The sequence below is a fragment of the Trichoderma ghanense genome (assembly GCF_004382785.1).
Source record: "Trichoderma ghanense strain CCMA-1212 chromosome Unknown scaffold_6, whole genome shotgun sequence".
Lineage (NCBI taxonomy): Eukaryota > Fungi > Ascomycota > Sordariomycetes > Hypocreales > Hypocreaceae > Trichoderma > Trichoderma ghanense.
Genome location: NW_027395669.1, coordinates 356324 through 377448, shown reverse-complemented (window position 1 = coordinate 377448; position 21125 = coordinate 356324). Strand labels below are relative to the sequence as shown.

Sequence of the window (21125 nt, the reverse complement as noted above, 5' to 3'; positions counted from 1 at the left end):
CCTGTTTGTTGGAGGAGGATGACGAATGGCTGCTGTTGTCTAGGAGAAGCACCTCCAGCTCACATAATTGGAGCCTCGTCCAGTCGGAACGGCTGAAAGGGCGGGTGAGCTTGAGCTTGAGCGCCGGTACGGAAGAACGCAGGTCCGGGGTGCGGTGGATGGCCTGGCAGCCATCTGGAGGGAGTAAAAAAACAGCCCTGTAAACCTCGGGCCTTTAGTGCCGGAGGTGCCTGAGCGCTTACCGGTTTTGCCGGTTTGGGGAAACTGCACAGTTTGAGGCCTGGCGGACTTTGCAGCGCCGTCGTGGGGGGCTCTAGGGGTCTGATTGAGCAGACAGGTGGACGTGCGCCTCTGAAAGTGGTGGCGATTTGGGCTTGTGCTAGCATTGAGTTCAATGATGGATCAATCTATGACGGATGAGGCGGCAAATGCTCCTTTTTCTCGTGAAGCATCAACTGTGCTCGTCTGCTAAGCGACGGCGGTTGATGGTGATTACTGCTGCTGTAAATGATTTCGTCTACAGCTAGGTGAGATTGTGTCGAGTCACGGTGAGTTGACCAACTCCGGATCCCGTATCTTGAGTAAGCCTCGCGGCTCTGCAGAACAGTCTTTGTCTGGTATCGCCTCAGCCATCTTCTGGGACTTAACCGGCTAGCGGACGCCGGCTCCGAAATGCCGCAGACAAAGATGACGGCGAGCGTATTTCGGCCTGAGCGTTTTTATTACCGAGCGGAAGCGGTGGACTGCCATGTCCTAAGAGAGAGATTCCAAGAACAAGTCCGGGATACGAAGGCGACTGATAAAAGAGGCGATAAATACAGACCTAGGCATTGTAAGGCTGCTTGTAAGACTGGCAGCGGGCCCTCCATATAATAGGTAGGTACCTCTAATATTGACCTTGGCTTTACTGTATGTAAGGTAGTGGTTGGCTTTTTGGAGACCCCACGGGCAAAACCTAGATTTCGATTCGCTTCTTTTTTCTCTCTTTTACACCTCGTTCACAACGAACCAACTGGCTTCACTTCGGCCCTCTCTCTTCCTGACCATCTCGAAGAGGACATTGAAGGGAGTCGATCGTCTCTTTGAGCATAAGCCAACCTGCTCTGGCATTGGCCGATCCCGCTTACGGCTTGTTGGGCATCGCTCTATGGCACAGCATCTGCCAGCAAATCGAGCGGCTTTGAGGGGTGCTTGCATGGCATAAGCGTCGTTTTTCTCTCTCTCTCTAAACGTTTTTGGCGTCGCTTTTGTTTTTTCATTTTCGTTCCTTTATGCAGAGTTGTTAGTCGACGCAACTGTGCCCTATCACCTGTCACCCGCTTCTTCTCTCGAGGCCTCGTCACCGGAGTATTTAGCTGAGCCACAGCCCACTCCTTGGAAAGGTACCCCGGGTAGAGCAAGCAGGACGGGAAGGATTTGGGCGACGGAATCCTTGCTTGTGGAAGTCAGCAGTCTTGCATCAGTCAGCCGGGCTTGATCTCCTTCATATTCATACGGCTCGCCCTCTTCTTTGACCGTCAACATCATCGTCTAACGTCACCGTCAGCATCACCAGACTAGGACAAAGGAAACAAGAGAAAAGGAGGAAGAAAGAAAGAAAGAAAGAAAGAAAAGAAGAAACCAAAGAAGATCAATTGCTTGCCATGAGTCGGTTGGCAGGATGGTTCCGCTCCGGTGCGAAAGCCGGCAGCGGCGCCGAGTCGCCCTCGCCCATGGACAGCATCGCCAAGGAGAAGGAGAATCTGGTCGAGGCCATGAAATGGGTCGAGCTCATCATGAACGACGACATCGACGGCGCCTGGGAGAAGCTGCAGCTGGGCGACTCCTCCTTCCACGAGATGGGCTCCGCCGTCGCCTTCTTCATGCGCTCCGTCCTGGGCTTCGAGAAGCAGGTCATGACCGAGGCCACGGCGAGGCTCAACGACTGCGAGAACAGGGCCTGGGCCGACCTCAAGCGCGCGCAGAAACACGGGCCCGCCTACAACGGCAGCCAGCTGTATCCCCCGGGAACCGAGTACGAACTCATCATTGCCGAGACGCAGCTCATGGGAGCCGTCGTCGGCGTGCTGCATGAGAGCCTGGTCGAGGCCATGCGGAGCTTCTACAAGCTGCGCAAGGCGTTTCTGACGCTCGATGCCATCGTGGCGTCCGAGGCGAAAATCTTTGGCAAGGCGACGCCGGGCTCGTCGCGGACGTCTCTGGCGGGCAGCTCGTCAACCAGTGATTCTCCCTGGTCGGAATCGAGTGCGACGACAGTCAGCGGCAGTGACCCTGACGCCTCCGTGGACAGCAACGAGAGCCCTTCTGGACAGCAGACGCCCAGCGACCAGGTCGATGCATTACCAGCGTCGACCATCTCGCAGCTGGAAAAGTTGAACTTGGGCAAGCTGGAGGGCGCGTCCGAGGAGAGCCTGGGGTCTAAGGATTCCGACTTGAGCTCAGACTTGGAGCTGGGCAACCCTGTCGACAAGTTTATTCATTCCGGAGCCAACATGTGCTTCGGAGTCCTCCTGCTCATTCTCAGTCTTATCCCGCCTGCCTTCTCGCGCATTCTCTCCGTCGTTGGCTTCCACGGAGATCGTTCACGGGCCGTCAAGATGCTCTGGAAATCCGCGGCGCACTCCAACATTAACGGTGCTGTTGCCGGTATGATGCTGCTGGTATTTTACAACGGTCTGCTCGGAGCCGCAGATATCCTGCCCGACCAGAAGGACTACGATGACGATGCTGAAGCCGTAGGACCGCCGATTGAGAAGTGCGAGAAGCTGCTGGCCAACATGCGAGCCCGGTATCCCGATTCGCGCTTGTGGAGAGTGGAGGAGTCGAGAATGCTCGCCAACGAGCGCAAGCTCGCCGAGGCGCTGATGCTGCTCCAGACGGGCAAAGAGTCCAAGATGAAGCAGGTCGCTGCTCTCAACAATTTTGAACTCTCCTTGGATGGCATGTTTTCGTACGAGTGGGAGCTGATGCGCGATTCATTCTTAAAGTGCCTCGAGGTCAACGACTGGAGTCCGTCCTTGTACTATTATCTGGCCGGCTGTGCGTCCCTGGAATTGTACCGAAATGCATTCCACTCAGGCGACAAGGACGAGGCACGGCGTCAGAAGATCAAGACGGAGGAGTTCTACCGCAAGGCACCGACGGTGATTGGGAAGAAGCGATTGATGGCACGCCAGCTGCCCCTCGAGACCTTCTTGCAGCGCAAGATCCAGAAGTGGGAAGACCGGGCCAAGGCTCTGGGCGTTGACCTGGCGGATGCGATTGGCTCCAGCCCGGCGTTGGAGATGTGCTACGTATGGAATGGACAGAAGCGTATGGGCAAGGAACAGTTGGAGAAGGGACTTGACTATCTGAATTGGGAGCGGTGCACGGCGAGTAAGGAAGCCGTCGCCAAGATCCAAGAGGAAAAGGACGAGATGGGCGTCTGGGCTGTGAGCAGGGCATCGCTGCTGAGAGGCGCGGGCAAGCTGGATGAGGCGAGGACGCTCTTGCAGGACAAGATTCTTGCCCATGACAAGTAAGTCATGTCTGCTCTCTCAAGAAAGAGTGAACCTTACTGACAAGATTATAGATCCGTCTTCAAAGGCACAATGAAGGATGATTATGTCATGCCAGCAGCCATCTACGAACTGGGCGCCATCGCATGGACCGAGTGCTGCAGCCCCACAGAGGGCCAAAGGGAGCAACTTCTCGAGTACAGGAGGAAGAAGATGCTAGAGTGCGAGGAACAGATCAACAAGGTCAAGGTTTGGGAGGCGTACGTGTTGGACACCAGAATCGGCCTGAGAGCGACGAGCGGGCTCGAGACGCTGGCTTGGTTCAAGAAGAAGAATGGTTGGTAAAGGACAAAAGACAAAGAGGATGGGATGGATACATTTGGATAACAGGATTTGCCTAGATGGGTAGATTGATTTTCACCTGGAGTGTTTGCTGGGGGAGTGGATCACATACACACGGACGGCTTACATGGCGTTTTATACTGGGGAGTAAGTGTTATAGACTTACTAGAGGGAGGCATTTTCAAGTGGACAATTAACCCATGGTTGGGACGCTGAACTGAGAGAGATATTCACAACTCATATATAGGGCATAGACAGAAACGCCTTGTTCGCTGCTTTTGCAGAGCCGAGATGACGAGAGCGCGCAACATGTTGACTTTTCATCAAAACAGAACTTATGGTGGTATCAATAATACTCATAACCAACAGCATAACCAAACAGTGGTAACAAAAACAACAGATGGCCCCATGATCACTGCGATGCCTTCCTCCTCCCTCCTCTCCTCGTCCTCACACCCTCCCTCAAGTTATCCAATCCCTCCTGAACTGCCCCTGCCCCCTGATCAACCTTCTTCGCAGAGCGTTCCTGCAGATGATGCTTGTCCGCCTCCTTCCTCGCATCCTCCAGCACGTCCCTCCCGCGACTCGTCCCATTCATCCAGTCCAAGATCCCCCAAGACCCATAGTTTGACGTCCCCTTGCCCGCATAGTGGATCGCCGTGCGCTGAACAATCCCCCCCATGATGATGCCAGGAACGATCGTATACCCGGACATGGCGAGTGTTTCTTCGCCGGTGCAGAGCAGAAAGACGAGGAAGTACGTGAGGATGTGTGGCCGGAGGATGGCCGCGGGGAGGAAGAGCGGGATGAACTTGTAGCATAACAGGGGGAGGGGATGGTCTGCGAGGAGACGCAGGCTAAATGGTGCTCCAGCTTTCGAATGGGCGCACTTTTGGTGCCGCCTGGAGAGGGCCCGCAAGGTCGAGTTGGAGGATTTGGTGTGTAGGACGAAGCGGTGGATCACGTAGAGGAGTGTTTCGCGCGCGGAGAGGAGAATGAGGACATGTTTGAAGATTTGCCACGGTAGAGGCAGAGTGGTGGTTGTCTTGAAGATTGGTTCCCCGACGAGCTGGGCGAATGCGAAGTCGATGCCTGCTTCGACGGCGGTGAGGATGGCGAGGTTGAGGAGGACGAGGCCGATGAGGCGCGAGAGGGATTTCGCGTCGCGGGGGGGCAGGGCGCTGCGGCCGCCGTGCTTGATGCCCTCTGCGAGGGAGGGGAGGGAGACGTCGAAGAGGAGGGTGGCGAGGGAGGGGATGAGGAAGAAGACGATGCGGATGGCGAGGATGCCGACGGTGTGGACTACGAGGGGGGGTTGGGAGAGGACGAGGGTGGACCAGGTCATGTAGAAGAAGAGGAGGTTGAGGGAGGTGGACCAGGATGTGAGGGCTGGGCCGAGGAAGTAGGATATCATGGGGACGGAGAGGAGGAGGTCCATTGTTGGGGCTGGTTGTTTATGATATCTATGGGTGATATGGTTGGTGATGCTGAAGAATGTTGGTGTTGTTGAGGGACGGTTGTGGTGAGTTATCTGTCTGAGTTGTTGTTGTTGTGAGTTGTGAGCTGTGAGTTTTGTGTAAGTTGAGTGAGTTGAGGGCCGAAAGGGGAGGGATGATGCAGGTACCGTGCAGTTTAAGTCGGGGAACCGAATGGCAGGTGCATCGTTATGGAGGGTGTCATTCTAGGCTTACTATTTGATCAAATCTTGATTCGTGAGTGACATCTGTCTCTTATGTTAAGCTGAGGCTGATGAAAGAGAGCCAGAGAGCATCGTCATGTTTGGTTGGTGTGGGTGATATAACGGTGACGTCATTGTCGTAGGGGTCTTTTAACATACCCATCCGCCCTAAGGTATCATCGCGGGAGTAAGTAGTTACCCAGCGAATGACTTTCAATGTGCTGAAAGAGTACGGATAATACGGAGGAGGAGACTGAGTAGGAATTCTCATCATTCAAAATGCATGGAATACAACGTGTAAGATGGATGCTTCTCTAGCTTAGTAAGGATTTGTATGTCGAGATAAAGCCCAACTACCCGGACCATGTCACCTTATCCATCGTTAAACGGCTTGTATCCATTTCAAGCGCAGAAAAATTCATCACTTTCACGTTAACTATAAATCAGGCCAAATGTGAGATAATCATGTAAATTCTAAGTTGTTTTCCATCCGCACAATTCCGTATTTGTCTGCGGGACGAAGGAGTTGACTCCAGAGAATGCGTGCCTACGTCTCCTGCCACTGTTCAGTGAAGGCCAAACAGGCACGAGATGATCCATCTCTTTGTCAGTTATTCTTTAGGCACCTTCGCAGCTGATAATAGACGTACCGTGCTTGTCCGTAGCTCGCCAGATCGGATTCCTTGGCCGAATCCAACAACAATAGACAAAGAAAAACAGCAAACAGATTCAGGGGCAAGCCCTCGTAAATTGATAGGTCAGATGAGCATCTCCCACAATGCCTGAAATATCTTGTAGCTTTCGAGGCGTGTTTGTACATCCCTATTGAAGTGTTTGCCTTAAAAAAGTTGCTAAATGGGTTCGTTTACTTCCTTGAAACAGCCAAGGTGAATCGTCCCTGAGAGTTTCTCGAGCACAGGCTTTGTCGGCAACGGGAGACGCACATATAAGTACAAGCCTTTGACTGCTCTCGCTTGTTCGCTGAAATCCTTCTCTTCCATCACTTGATCTTATATAGAGAGATTCGTCCTGTCGACCCTGCCACCTCTCGATGCTGGGAGAAAACCAACTCTTCGTCACGGCCGTGTCCCCCTATTTCGTTGACAGGCTGTATCATAACGCCCAACTACTACCGTCCTCCTTGCCGTCCAAGCATATTCGACAAATTCGCATTCTCACCTCTACACAACTACGCCTTTCGTCATGGCCATCGATGCTGAAGATGTCGCGTTATTATTCGCCCTGTTCCTAAGATTCCTTCTATGGTTATTGCACGTCTTCTTCGCGACAGGGTACATCATACTCTGCAAATGGCTGCAGCACATCCGCAACCACGAGTTTGACCAGCAGCATCGGATAATCGATCGAAGATACTGCCTGGTGGCCATCATCTTTTACTCCCTCGCCACCGCTGTGCACCTGGGTTGCGTGTTGAGAATGGTGTGCGACGCCATATGTTGCTATCGGAAGCAATCTGGGAGTCATGGACCACGGGACAAGACACTCTTTGAGGAACCTCATCTATGGTACATAGGCATCACTATGAACGTGATACCGCATATTGTTCTCCTCTTTCCATACATCAGGTGGCTTCAGGGGTTCGAGGCCAATGGCAAGGGGAGCAATGCCGCATACACCATTGCATGTATTGCTGTTTCGGCGCTCAACATTTCCGCGGCTGCCTTGGCATACTTGGGTCTGGTTTTTGTCATGGGTCTTCTTGTATGGTCAGGTGTTGAGTCGAGAAGGGAGAGCATTCTACCTATCCAGTAGGTAAGATACGCCGGAGCTGAAGTTGGGATAGATGGCGGAAAGGATGCGTCGGCGCCAGGTTGATTCAGTCGATTTCAATTCATCATCCCTCCCCTTGTCTCATCTTTCTCTTCTTCGATAGCCAACAGCTACGTGGCCAAATACCCGGCTCTCCATCAGAATGCCTACTTTTACTACGGGAGCTCAACATTGGCGTCTTCTGCAAGCCGAGGTGCCCTGAATTAGAATTTACCATGTACCAGATCAGGGAAATGTGTGCTTTGCGGCAGTGTACTTGGCCATGTTATTCTTCTTTCTATGACACCTGACTTGGTGCTTCTCGCGTATTGGAGACGATGGCTTGGACTGTTCGGCGAATGAAGAAGCTGGGATTGCCTGAATGTGCTGCTGCTTGTATTACTGCTGTGGCATGGCACGTTTTTTTTTACTATTTTTGACTGGAGTATCCAGAGGGTGCGTATTATTCGCCGCAACGATGCTGGAGCTGTAGAGAGTAAGGTGGATTTTAGTTGAGATGGATGCTGGGATGGACACTGAGATGGATGTAATTATGCAGATGCTAGTAATGGGTCCCTTTTCAACTTGTCCTCTTGTATGATCTCTTGAGCCAGAATCAAGCTGGCCAGATAGATGCTCATGGAGCAACGTCCTTTTATCCTCGGTAATATTTCGACGAGCTTGTACTTTAAATCCCATATCAGTATAAGACAGAAAAGAGGCGAAAATAGACCGTTGCGACAGACTGAACCACATGGAGTTGTAAAGCAGCCGACTGTGACCAGCACGAAGAAAAAGCACGGATAAAACACGAAATAAACGAACCATATATACTTCACGCCCCTAATATGTGATACAAGGTACGTAATAGGTCCCAGTACCGTTGGGTGAATCTGTTTCTCAGTCTTCAAGCCTCTCGTCACACCAGCCTTGCAACTCCAGCCAGCTGGGAGAGGATCCCTCCGATTCACACAAAGGGCTCGTATCGAAGCTACATGTATGTCGGTACATATCAAATACATAAATAGCGGCTATCAAGCACCCCAGCTTGGTGGTTATCTAGCATCCTAGTAAAGTACTAACTTTATTACTACTACTGCTATTACTACCTAGGTAAGATATTCTACTCTCTGCTACCATAGCTATATTCTTCTAGTTCTAGTTTCAAACCTTTGTCAATACTTGATAAATCGATACTGAGATAGGTCTACTACTAGATGTTTATCCCCGGTTGTTATGGTCTCTATGAGCTTGGGTTCGCAGAGCTGTTCCGTAAAATCAAAGCAATAGGTGCATTATTCTAATCTACTATAGTAGAAATGCTGTTTACTGCCTGTGTTCATAATCTCGTGAGAATGTATTGCCATTCCGCAAGGTAAAGAGAAAGAGAAAGGGGGCAGGGCAAAAGCCAACGCCCAAACCTTCGACGCTCGGTATTGCAAAGTGGCTGACTGGGGCCAAGCCGATGCAATATCCATAGCTAATCCGAGTTTTGGCGTGAGCCCTTGGCGACAACCCGATATGCTGCTGTGCGTTAAAGGGGGTGATTCCTCGAAACGGACAAGGCCTCTGTCATCCACAGCGGCAACGGGAACGAGAACGTCGTCGTCAGAGAAATTCTCTTCAATAATAGCACCGTCAAGACTTCTAGTCGCTGGGATCCTCATCGAATACGATATCGTCGTCGTCGTCGTCCTGATTGACAAACTCTTCGTCGTCACCTTTCAACGACTGAACTTTGACGTCCTAGTTTTATCATCTTCGTTGTCATCCTTGACGTCCCGGTCGACGACGAATTTGTCTTCAGCCTTTGTCTTCCTTACGACTGACAAGATACGGTACAGCTTTCCGCGGGCGAAGTGTACGAGTAGAAGAGACCATCCCCGAATGGCTTGGCCAAGAAACGGAAGAAGTCGCCGAGGAGAACCGGTCCTTTGAGAGAGCGCCAAGAGCACTGCTGCAGGAGCGTACTAGGTAGGTCTGAACGACGGGGGTGTTTGTGGACAGCAACCTCTGATATTCTCTGGGATGGCCCGGAGTCCGAGGGGGAACCGGCCTACAGAGAGCACCAAAGGGACTGCTGCCGGAAGCGGCAAGATGGGCGAAGGCGGTGGCAGCGAAGACAAGGAGAGAGGCAGGCGGGCAGGCAGACAGGTAGACCCATAAAGAGACAGATGGCGATAGGGGCAGACGAGAGAGAAAGAATTAAGCCGAAGGGGGCCACAAACCTTTCTCGCATATGGACGGCCATGGGCACCAAACTCATACAGGCAAGAGGCCTTGTCCTCTTTTCTGAAAGGGCCAGAGCTATGATGGGATGATGATGATGATGATGACGACCCTTCGGGGGATGGGACGGCAAATGCTTTCTGCACCCTGTGCAACCGGAGCTATCTCGTCATCGCCGCTGCCACTGCTTTGCAAGTCTTGTAATTAACCTCATTCTCCGGTCTAACAGCTTGCGGATGATGACTATGAATGGAGGGGTGATTATTGCTGAGGGAATGGCAACATGGATGCTGAAAGGGAGGTTGAAACGGGTGGGTTGGATGGAAATACTGGTATTGATTTCCTTTTTTCGCTTTGTTTGCTTTGTTTGTTTTGTTCGCTGATGGACACCGCCTTTCTAAAACCGCTTAATAAATCCAAAAGGGCCAATATCAAACCTCGGTATTGATGATATGTCATAGCAAAAAGTGTAAAAAGGTGGCTATATTGAAATGGTAGTCAGAATTACAAAGGGCCGACATGGGATTTGCAATGTGTTTGATGTCTGATGACGGGAATTAATAACAGACTTGTATTCTCCTGATTGTCTTCAAGTGTATCCCACATGTGCTTATAATATCTTGGAATTGTATTTTTATTTTGTCGTCCAGCTACAAAAGGGGATTATTTAACTTGTAACAAAAATACCGAGCAAGTCCAGTTCTATTTCATGCTATATCGTAAGGCGGCTGATGAGGATCACACACAAAATTCATCGCTGGACAAACAAGCTATATGTATCACCTTCTGTGCCTTCATCATGCTATATATAACATCAATGCAGCTACTGCTGCCCGAGATTGTATTACGATTCAAATCGCCTGACAACCTTCCTCCAGTGTCTTGTTTGCTTGCTCTTGTAGCTCCAACCAGATTGGAAATGACTATTCCACGTTAAACCAAGGGGCTCTCGAATGCTAGCAAATTGGGCAAGCTTGATGTAACTCAAATAACACATGCTGTATAAAGAGGTACAATTAGTATATGCCCAAGTATAAATACATGTCTTCAGCCAGCTGGTGCCTCTCTCCTTACCCCCTTCCTCTTTTCTCAAGCCATCAGTACTCTCTGGCGAGTTCAGATTGTTGTTTCACAGCTAACTTTTGCTTTTCATACGACTTAACGATCACCCTCTCCAGAGTTATTCGTCCTCGATATTGCCAAACCACTTTCTCCGTGGTTGTCTACTCATATTCTGTCAACCATACATCCTATTATCGCTTTCCAACAACCACAATAGCCCAATACCTCTACCGCTTACAATACTGCCGTCACGTCGATCGTTTTGACACTCGAGATGTTCCCCAACTTCTTCGTCTGCCACCTCCTCATGAACTTCCTTCACCCCACCTTTACAAAGCAACATCAGCCCGAAAAGCGAAACTGTTGCATCGCGGCCATTGTCCTCTTCTTGATAAAGATTTTCTGTCAGTTGATTCTGGCCTTGATTACTGGCTATACTGATGGCACGTTGAATAACCCGAGGCGGAGCGTGTTACGGTTTGCGGCGGGAGTATGTTTTCCGTTCAGCTGCTTTCTGGTTGTCTCGTTCGTGTTCCTCTTTCGATTCATCCATTGGGTCAAGCTGTTCCGGGCCCATGGGGATGCTCTGAGTGCAGGAATTGCGACTGCGTGTGTTGGCCTGCTCGCAATAGACCTTTGTTTGCTTGCCTCTTCGGCTTTCTTCATCTCACTTTGCATCAAACAGCAGCTGGACATAGCCTTGGTACGTCAAGATGGACGTCGAGCTGGACATCAAGGTGGGAATCAGTGAGGAGGTCAGGATGCGAATTAGGATGGACGTCACCAGGGGCGTCAAGAGGATACCGAGATCTCTACTGGCCGATTCGTACCTCTTGTTGTGCTTCACCCCCTCAAGTTTCAACAAGTTCGCCTGTTTCATGCAAGATGAAAGCAATAAATGCATGGTTCTGGTTCTATGATAATCCTTGTGAACTCTGTACTCTACCATCATTTATATCTTTATGTAATATTGAGCCGCCATATATCTCCAAAATATGAAAGAAGAAGAGAAAAAGGGGAAAGGCTAACGCCAGAGTCTAATGCTTGGTATTGTGAAGCAGCTGCCTGGGACCAGCCAATACAATACCCAACGCTCATTCAAATGCAAAACTATGATGATGATAATGATGCTGGTGGCCCTTCTGAAGATGAGATGGCAGGTGCTTCCACACCCCGTACAGCCGGAGCTGTCTCGTCATCGCCACCATTACTGCTCTGCAAGTCCTGCAATGAACCTCGCCCTCCGCTCATGACCGCTTGCGGATAGTGGCTTTGAGCAGCAATATGATGGCTGATAGAAGGAACTTCAAGTGTATCGCTTCGCGCCCTCCGACACTCTTGGGAATGAAAAGGCAGGGGTGATGGGCGGTGATCCTGACGTCTGAAAGTCGGTGGTTCTGGCATTGTCCCAGCTCGCTGCTGTCGAGCTACAGAAGGAGGCGGTCGCGTGGGAGAATGGGAGCGAGACGGCGATAGGCCCGCCAGAGGGGATAACCCCCTGGCATCTCCCCTAGAGCTACCCGCTCGGGAGGGGGAGCGTGGTAGTGGAGTGGCGTTCCCATCTGCATCTCGACGAGGGTTGTACAGGGCACGCGTGATGCGGAGACGCTGGTTTCTCAATGACTCTCCCGGAACCTCAGGCCAATCCACCGCCTTTCCTCTTCTGAACTCGGAGTCGTCAACCAGATTGTGTGCTTTGGAGCCGAGTGTTTCGCCCACGGAAACAATGAATCTAGCGACCCTTCGCCTGCTACTGGAGCCTGTCGTAGATGGTGGCCTGACTCTGCTGTTCGAAGACGTATGTCGTTGCATGGTTACTGATGCATTAGTGGAAGCGCTAGTTTGCATAGTTTGAACACGAGCGAGATTGTGCGGAGGTATGGCAGATTCTGTGTCAGTTTGTCTCATTTCTGGAAAGGGGGCTGATCCGGGCGTTTCTGTGGTGTACCCGTCCTCTGAAGCGTGTGATCTAGGACCGCTGCTGCTTGAAGAGGATAATGCTATAGGAGGCCCGTGAGTGTTGTCGGGGTCATATCCATGATGTGAGCAGCAAGTGCAAGGACAGACATCTATGGGGTCAGACTCTTCCTTAACGGCATTCACATCAGCAGCAAGAACAAGATAAAGCGATCCGATGACTGCCAAACCCGTTCCAACAATAGGTGACCATTGTCCTTTGCTCAGTTAGTACGTTATAAAAGAGACTGTCCACCCTGGGGTCAAGCGCGGTAGGTTATAGAGTACTCACCGATGCTGGCCAACGACTCAACCTGGTAACTGACTGGACCGCTGAAGAAGTTGATCTCGCCGACAATGAGAATGGCAAGCCCGGCACCCCCAAACACGGGCACTGCCACCACAGAGAGGAAAAAGCGAATCATGGCGTTGACATCCTTCATTGTCCTCTTGGTCGCACCGTTGGTGCCCGGGATTTGCTCGTCTGCCTGGCTATCATCGGCTCTGATGCCAAGGGGCGATTTCCAGTTGTCCTCGAATACCATTTCCGCCATGGATGCCATCCAGACAATGGTGTGGACGCAGCACGCGGCCGCGAGGAGCGTTGCCGTACCGAACGTGAGCCTGCTGGGCGCAGGAACCACGTAGATGTCACTTGATGAGCCCTTTCGCATGGGTGAGAACGGCCCCTCTGTTTCGGAGCAGACGAGTCCGCATGTTGTGCCTCCACCATACGGGAACTTCGAGGGGTCGTTGGCTATGGGGCTGCCTTGGCCATCCTCACTGCAGTGGAATGTCTGGGCCCGGTAAAACTCAATGGTTAGGCTGAGCAGTCCTGAGTGTGAAGGGTGATGAGTCAGTCGTTGGGGGCGCCCAGTGATGTGCAGTGCTTGGAATGCAAAGGACAGCCGGGATATCGATCGAAGAGGGGGGTTGCTTGGATGCTTACCGGCGAGAATCAGACCTGCCCACAGAAAAATTGTATTGCGGCCTGGAGTATTGCGATACGTCTCGGATAGGCTGACGGTCACTGGCACGACGAGGACGCCGATTGAGCACAGCTGAAAGGCACCATAGATGTCCATGTCAACAGCCTCTATACAGGATGAACAGTTAATCTGGCCAACTTGGCTACAGGGGGGGACGTGCTCCTTACTGTCGCGATGCAGCGCTGCCAGGACGATACCATGGACAGCAGCTACAGCTGGTAGGAGCAGTGCCGCAGCTAAACAAGCGTTCTTGATCCATATCTCCCTCCGAGCAAACAGACATGCTGCTATTAGAACGTAGTATCTGTCGATGAAGCGTTAGCAAGTCTCAAACAGAACGCTCTAAACCAGCAGGGTGCTCTTGTCTGATGTGTGCATTGCTTGGGCTCGGATTGACTTGTAGGCCTTCGGTTGAGCAGCTTGACTCACAATACTCTAGATCCGGGGCCATACTGGCCGGAAACAGGCCATGAGCAGATGACCTTTAGGCCGTCATCGACTGGATTCGTGGCATTTCTTGCCAATGCGAGGGAGACCGACAGATTGCCGCCATGAGAGACAATTGCATCACTCAGCGACGCAACCCACGATAGCGCCGGCATCAGCTTCTCACAGACGCCGATGGATTCGGCCCAACAGCTCTCAGGCGAGTGCGCAATCGCCGTGCAGCGGCTCAGCAGGCAGGCGTGTCAGTAAAGTCAACTACTAGCTGTGCAGGAATCCCCCCAGCAGCTGGTGCAAACCCGTGGCAGCCTATGCAAGGGAGGAGGTGGAGAGTGAGCATGTTATAAGACATATCGTCAGGCTGAACTTCGAAGGAGCCGTCTCTTGCTGCCATGAGGCTCTTCAACCGTTCCCTGCCTCCCCTTTAGCCAGCTGAGGGACGAACCGCTGAACAGGTTAACTGTACGACGTCCAAGTATCCCGTCGGGTAGAGGCCAGACAATGGAAGGATTCTTTTGTTCGTCATAGGTACGTCCTTTTCGGGGTCTCCTCCATCCTGTCGCCAAGCAGAGTGTGACCTGGTCGCTGCGGGAAAGGTTCAGGCAACAGAATATGCGAGCTCGCCCTGCTGCAGCCGGCTGGATGAGGCATAGACGAGACGAGCACAGCCATGATTGCTCAAGCTGGGGGGTTACACAGACCAGCTGGCAGCAGCTGACGGGCCAAACATGGGCTTGATCGTCGGCCTCGAAGGCCCTTTTGGCTCGCCTGGCAGCCTGGGGTCTTTGGCGTCCCACTACCCCCGAGATGGGATCGTCGACCATGGCCAGCATGCATCATTGGGGCTGCCACCAGAGCCTCGTTCAAATGATGGCCTTCTGCCGTCTGTGCTCCTCATTCCTTCTGGAAGCCCAGTTTGGAGAACGTTGTCGAGTGTCGCGCAAGTTGGCGCGATTCCTGATCAAGCACGATCGCTGCAGCACATCCCGTGAGGCAGTGTTGGTATATGAAGGGTTCGGTGACCCAGACGGGCTGAGGCTGTTTCGTCCCGGCGCCAGGAAGGTCGCAAGGCTGCACCACCCGCATTTTCCCCCAGCAAGGATTCGATCGACGCACTGGGACCAGCACAGTCGACGCTTGTTGTTTGCTTCTGGGTAGCCGCGAAGCGTGTAGACGCAATCACAGAGAGCTGCCAAGAGAGTCTGTTCCTCGGGCCTGATGCACGTGCCGGAGCCTGGCCCATAGGTAGGCTAACAAGGCCAAGAACCTGGTTTCTGGTGCTCGAGCGGGGCTGAGCCGGGAGTATAAGAAGAAAAATTGGACGGATCGCAGTTTCGGTGGTTGATGGTTGGATTGGAGTGACGATACTCTCATCTGCTGAACGTTGGGAGGAGAGAAAGAAGCTGCTCGGACTCGGAAGTCGGTGTGCATTGGATGCCCCAATCCTTCAGCGGTGCTTACGGCCCGTCGACGCCTGTATTTGTTGACCGAGCGCCGAAGCAGTGCGCTGGAGCCGCCCGACACCGCCAAAAGGCGCTTCAGCAGCGCTCGAGAAGCTGCTGGGTAGCCCTGGAGCCCGACCGCCTTTGACCGCCCGGCACCTCGAAACAATTTGCAGGTGGCGACGGTGAGAACCTCCATCGAGTTTCTTCCGTCATTGATCCTGTTTTCAATTCCTGTCGGCGCCCAGCCAAACCTGGGCCTGGGATACGGCGAACCATCGTCTGGCTCGACGAACTTCGCATCGGGTACAGACATGGCGCAAGTTGACGGCGATCCGCTCTCGACGAGCCAGATCAAGGACTGGCGCTCCATCATCACGCTAATTGTGTTTGTCCTCACAAGTAGGTTGACTCGCCTCAGAAGCACAGCTTCAACACCAGCCTCATAGCACAGTCCCAAGCTTCACCTCGGTTGCCAGGCCACTGATCATCTCACCTCTCCAGATATCAACGTCCTGTGCCCGTTTCATATCCCCGTCTTCGTGCCCAGGAAACTATGGGATCTCTTCTTGAATACGCTTGGAGCCCTGAGAATCATCCCCAAGCGACAGTTTCGCTCCCCTCCGCTGGTGCACGACGACGACAATGACAACAACGGCAAGACCAAGCCCTGGGTGCGGCTCAACTTCCCCATGAACTTCGTCACCGCTCCTCTCATTGCGGATCTGTTTCTGCTGGCGATCCAAGCCATTGGCCGGCAGGAGGTTCATGACGGCACCATTGGCGCTGATAACATCTCGCCAATTGATATCATGGCCTTCTTCCTCACGCTGGCCTACATCGCCATCTCCATTGATGCATCTGGTCTCATCAGATATCTGGCGTTCAAGGTGCTGCAATGGGGAGGAGAGGTTGGCCATCGGCTCTTCTTCTATCTCTACGCCTTCTTCTTCGTCCTGGGCAGCTTCATCGGGAACGATCCTATCATCCTGTCGGGAACTGCCTTTCTGGCTTACATGACGCGGGTATCAAGCAACATTGTACACCCCAGAGCTTGGATCCATACCCAGTTCGCAATTGCAAATGTCGCGTCTGCCATTCTGGTGTCTTCCAACCCGACCAATCTTGTCCTCGCCGGAGCCTTTAACATCAAGTTCATCCACTACACGGCCAACATGATTGTCCCTGTGGTCGCCACCGCCATCGTTCTGTTTCCGTTTCTGCTCTACATTGTCTTTGCCAATGAAGACCTCATTCCTCATTCGATCGAAATGCACGAGCTTCCGGACCACGTCAAGGGAAAGAAGCCCGTCAACCCCAATATCCCCCACGCGAGGGGTCATACCGATGCGGATGAGGCAGACCTCGCCAACAATGAGGAGGGCAAGTTGCTTTCGCTAGAAGAGATCATGAATCCTTTTATAGACAAGGGCGGGGCGGCATTCGGTGCCGTCATCATGGCTGCCACGCTCATCACCGTGCTGGCAATCAACGCCGCAAGCACAAACAGCGGTGCCCATCCCGTATTCTGGGTCACTCTACCGGCGGCTTTCGTCATGTTCTGCTGGGATCTCGGCTTTGGATGGTACCACCGCAAAGAAACGCGAGAGATTGCCAGAAAAGGCAGACTGGAGTTTGAAACTGCGCGCGCCGAGCGGGCCTTGGACCAGACCGATGGAGAGAGGCGGCCGTCTGCCGAGACTGGGCTGCAAGACGCTACGAATCACGGGCTCGAACCTTCCTCTTCAAGACTCGAATCAAAGGAAGCCGAATCCCAAGATCTGGATGACGATAATGAGCTTGACGATACGCTCAAAGCAGACTACGGCGTGAATGGGGAAGACGGCAGAAAAGTGTTAAGCCCACCTGCCCACGGACACGTACCAACTCCAACAATCCTCTTGACCGAAGACACCGACGCTTGCGCCCTCGCCGCAATGTCTGCGACTGATGTGGAGCTCTCGATGCTGTCGCCACATGAGGATGCGGATAAACAGGAGCATCAGAACTCGACAAGCGATCTTAGTTCGCTCGGGGAGAAGAGCGGGCAGAATCGGGTCGTCACCGAGTCTCGACCTGAGGGACTTTTTGTGCCCTCTTCGGACGAAGACGTAGAGAGGACACGTCAAGATTCGTTGTCATCCGTTCAATTGCCTCGTGGACCGGCCACGCTGATGTCCCTGGGCCAAGATACACTGAGGTGGTGCCAGGAGACATTCCCAACGGCGGCGGCTGTCGTCCTTCATCTACCATTCGCACTCGTTCCATTCGCCTTCTGTATGTTCGTCCTTGTTCAGGGGTTGGTCACCAAGGGCTGGGTGCCGGTTTTTGCCTATGGATGGGACCACTGGGTAAATAAGACTGGAACGGTTGGCGCCATAGGGGGCATGGGCTTTCTTTCTGTTGTTCTATGCAACGTAAGTATGTTTCTAAACCGCCTTCTCCAGTCGCTGGCTAACGAAGATGCAGTTTGCGGGGACAAACATCGGCACCACGATACTGCTTTGCCGGGTCATTCAGAAGTGGCAGGAGATTCATGAGCGGAGCGGAATTCCCATCAGCGACCGGACCTTTTGGGCAACTGTGTACAGCATGGCCATTGGCGTCAATTACGGAGCGTTCAGCTCTGCGTTCAGCGCCTCGCTTGCGGGCCTGCTCTGGCGCGATATCCTTGCGAGAAAGCATATCCGCGTAAGAAGCCTAGACTTTGCACGCGTGAATCTTCCCATCATTTCCATTGCCATGATTGTTGGATGTACAGTCCTTGTGGGACAGGTGTATATCGTTCGAAAAGAGACGCCTTATACAATGTAAATAGTTCAACTAGTTTTGATCTTTGGCTTTGTATCTAAGCATTCTATTTGGGTTTTCCTTTTCTAGACAAAAAAAAGGGGCGGGACGAACTCGGGCTGTGGAACGTTGGGCGGGCGATGGCGCAAAGGATATAATGAGCACATGATCATACAAGCGCACAATTTGGCTACTTAGTTGCGCTTCTTGAATTGTCTGTTGTGAACTGCATCGTCAGTCATTGTTGATTTTATGCTTGTGGGAAGTTCATAGCGAACTGTTGGAGTATACGGTTGCTGTTAGTCGAGGGGGCTTTACCGGGACCAGGAGAACTGCCCACCTATTCATGTAGATCTGACATGACTGGAAAGTGTAAGAGTAAAATAGCATAATATCTTCCGAGTAGTTGAATTGCTCAGACCTCGCTGTTCTCCGTGCTATGGGAGAGTTTAGTTCATTTAGTCCGATACCTCCTGACTTGGGTTACTCATATAAGATACGATGGGAGTAAGAATCGGTATCAGCATCTGCTTGTGGCGCCGATGACAATGGGAAGAGGAAGAATGAAGCAAACTCGGCAATGGAATCGACTCGGGCGGTCAAGGAACTGGCTAAGTTCTGGCGCAAAGTTAAAGCGCGGTTTCAAGCTTTCCCATTCTTCACCTTCCTTTGACAGCTGGCACGCAGATTCCGCCTGGCTTCGCCTAGACCTCGCACCTAAATATCAAGCAGAACCCATACAATTCACGTGGCTTTGGGACTTTTTTGTTTTCTTCCACAGCCACATCTTTCTTTCTTCTTCTTCTTCTTCTTCTTCTTCAACCTCGACTTTGTCTCTCGCACTCACGTTCTCACTTCTTCATCCCCTATCGCATCTTATGTCCTCCTCGAAGACGACCAAACGCGCGCACAATGGCCGGCTTGAGCAAGCTCCCGCAGGAGTTGATGGACCACATCATCGGTCACATCAAGCGGAAAAGGGACTTGAGCTCTCTCAGCAAATGCAGCCGAGGCCTCTACTGGGCTGTTTCTGCCGCGCTCTTCACCAGAGCCTTCAACGATTCGGCAGAGGCAAAGGGGCTCAATCATGCTCTTTCGACTGTCTTGGTCCATGCGGCCAAAAATGATTCGCAGAACTTGATGATATGGGTCATGTACAGCAAGCTTGCTTTACAGCTCAGAGGGTAAGATGTCCGACCCAGTCCGTTCAGGCTTCAGAGGCTAACGTTCACAGGTCGTTCACCCCTATGGAGAACATCGACATTGTTCAATCCGCACTGCTCTACGATGCACCCAAGATGGCTACCTATCTCCTCAAGCAGGGAGTCAATCTCGACGAGAGCATGGCACTGTATCCCGACCTCAAGCCTCTATATCACGCCATCTCCCGACCTATCAGCACAAGCCTCGGGGCTCTGGACGGACCGCTTCGAACTGCCTGCAGTTATGCTCTCCCCAGAACGGTGGGATACCTCCTGACCAGAGGTGCTGATCCCAACACCTACAGTCCTTTTGGCTACACCGCGCTTCACGTCGCCATGATGCGGACGCTACCGTGGAGTCGCTTTCAAGATTTTGCCCCGTCTGATGAACAGAAGACCTTTCGAGATGACGACGCAGCGTATTCTCGTTCACAAGGTACTCACTGGCCAATAGACCTAGGGGCTGAGCACGCGGAAAGGGCTCTTGCTCTTGAGACGGCCCAATGGGATGCCAACGTGGCCCAGACCGTCGAGGTGTTGCTGCGTTTTGGCGCCGACCACGGCCTGCCGACGGAGACTGCCCATCGCCATCAGTGCAGTCCCAAGTGCTGGAAGTCGAGGAGCTGCGCACCTTTGAAGCAACGACCTCTGCATCTTGCCGCCGCCGCTGGCCACATATCGGTCGTTACCCTCTTAATCAAGAGAGGTGCAAGCGTTTTCCATAACGATGAACAGGGGAACCTACCCGTCGTTCGTGCCATGGCTCAGGATCATGAAGACATTGTCTATCTCCTCCTCAATGAGATGAAAAAGTGCGCCAAAAGAGGCCGCCCCTTCAATCCCATTGTCTGTACGGACACTAGAAGCACTGCTCTACATGTTGCGTGCCGGTTCGGGTTTCTGGATATGGTAATCGGCCTATTGGAGCGAGGTGCCGATGTCAACGGACTGGATTCCCTGGGACAGACGCCATTGCACGAGGTTCTGAGACAGGAAGCCCACGACTTGGAAGATCGCCTGGTCGAAATCTTGCACACGCTTGTCAATTACCGTGCCAACCCCGATGCGGTTGATCTCAGTGGCAAGAGGGCGAGAGACCTGGGAGAGAATCACCGACTTGCGGGTGTACGAGGATTATTTCAGTACGCTACATATGCTAGAGCCGAATATGAACGGCTAACTAGAGGTGCAGAGACGGAGTAGGTTTTGAAGACATCATGGCCGACCAATATCATGGAGCCAAGAGCTGACAGCGTTTGTTTAGAGGCGTCCACGTACCGCCACCTCCGGATCCTAGCTGGCGCGCGGGAGAGCCTGAGGAGACGCCTGTTACGTTGAAGCGAACTTCCAAGAAGGCGCCCAGATGGGTCACCAAGGAGAGCTTTCCTGCATTGAAGGTTGACAAACCACAGGTCAAGACCTCGGGGGCCGGCTCGAAAGACGCGAATTCCTCGTCCACTCCCCAAAAGGCTACAGAAGCCGCCCAGAAAGCAAAGGGCTGGCTATCAGGAGCGCAGAAGCCTCAGACTACTGCCGCAGACAGCACCAATTCGGTGTGGAATTCGCAGAAGATTCTCAAGCCGGCGGACAAGACGGAAATGGCCAAGACAATTGAGAAGACTGAGGTCGAACAGGGCAAGAAGGTGAAGAAGGGAGGTCGCCAAAAGAAATGGGTTAGGGTGTCTCTGAAAGACTGAAGGGCGACGTCGTTTGCTTTGCTTCCC

General features: G+C 52.5%; 7 protein-coding genes across 7 annotated transcripts; 5 read left to right on the top strand and 2 right to left on the bottom strand.

The window, feature by feature from the left end:
* Window positions 1-1643: 1643 nt before the first annotated feature.
* Window positions 1644-3842, top strand: CCMA1212_005734 (Mitochondrial outer membrane protein IML2; the record flags this gene model as incomplete). Its single annotated transcript, XM_073702981.1, has 2 exons — window positions 1644-3517; window positions 3572-3842. 2 exons carry the CDS (start codon window positions 1644-1646, stop codon window positions 3840-3842), a joined length of 2145 nt encoding a protein of 714 aa, XP_073558404.1.
* Window positions 3843-4251: 409 nt separating this feature from the next.
* On the bottom strand, window positions 4252-5277 carry CCMA1212_005733 (uncharacterized protein; the record flags this gene model as incomplete). The annotated part of the gene is made up of 1 exon (XM_073702980.1): window positions 4252-5277. The coding sequence occupies one exon, from the start codon at window positions 5275-5277 to the stop codon at window positions 4252-4254; it is 1026 nt and encodes a 341-aa protein (XP_073558401.1).
* Window positions 5278-6720: 1443 nt separating this feature from the next.
* Window positions 6721-7290, top strand: CCMA1212_005732 (uncharacterized protein; the record flags this gene model as incomplete). Its single annotated transcript, XM_073702979.1, has 1 exon — window positions 6721-7290. One exon carries the CDS (start codon window positions 6721-6723, stop codon window positions 7288-7290), a length of 570 nt encoding a protein of 189 aa, XP_073558402.1.
* A 4001-nt stretch (window positions 7291-11291) lies between these two features.
* On the top strand, window positions 11292-11498 carry CCMA1212_005731 (uncharacterized protein; the record flags this gene model as incomplete). Its single annotated transcript, XM_073702978.1, has 1 exon — window positions 11292-11498. One exon carries the CDS (start codon window positions 11292-11294, stop codon window positions 11496-11498), a length of 207 nt encoding a protein of 68 aa, XP_073558399.1.
* A 190-nt stretch (window positions 11499-11688) lies between these two features.
* Window positions 11689-14195, bottom strand: CCMA1212_005730 (uncharacterized protein; the record flags this gene model as incomplete). The annotated part of the gene is made up of 4 exons (XM_073702977.1): window positions 13953-14195; window positions 13691-13827; window positions 12827-13630; window positions 11689-12752 (listed from the first exon to the last, which is right to left on the bottom strand). The coding sequence occupies exons 1-4, from the start codon at window positions 14123-14125 to the stop codon at window positions 11689-11691; spliced, it is 2178 nt and encodes a 725-aa protein (XP_073558400.1). The 5' UTR covers window positions 14126-14195.
* Window positions 14196-15185: 990 nt separating this feature from the next.
* On the top strand, window positions 15186-18223 carry CCMA1212_005729 (uncharacterized protein; the record flags this gene model as incomplete). Its single annotated transcript, XM_073702976.1, has 4 exons — window positions 15186-15191; window positions 15535-15811; window positions 15914-17826; window positions 17879-18223. 4 exons carry the CDS (start codon window positions 15186-15188, stop codon window positions 18221-18223), a joined length of 2541 nt encoding a protein of 846 aa, XP_073558133.1.
* Window positions 18224-19111: 888 nt separating this feature from the next.
* Window positions 19112-21098, top strand: CCMA1212_005728 (Ankyrin repeat and KH domain-containing protein mask; the record flags this gene model as incomplete). The annotated part of the gene is made up of 3 exons (XM_073702975.1): window positions 19112-19383; window positions 19434-20600; window positions 20666-21098. 3 exons carry the CDS (start codon window positions 19112-19114, stop codon window positions 21096-21098), a joined length of 1872 nt encoding a protein of 623 aa, XP_073558132.1.
* Between the last annotated feature and the right edge of the window lie 27 nt (window positions 21099-21125).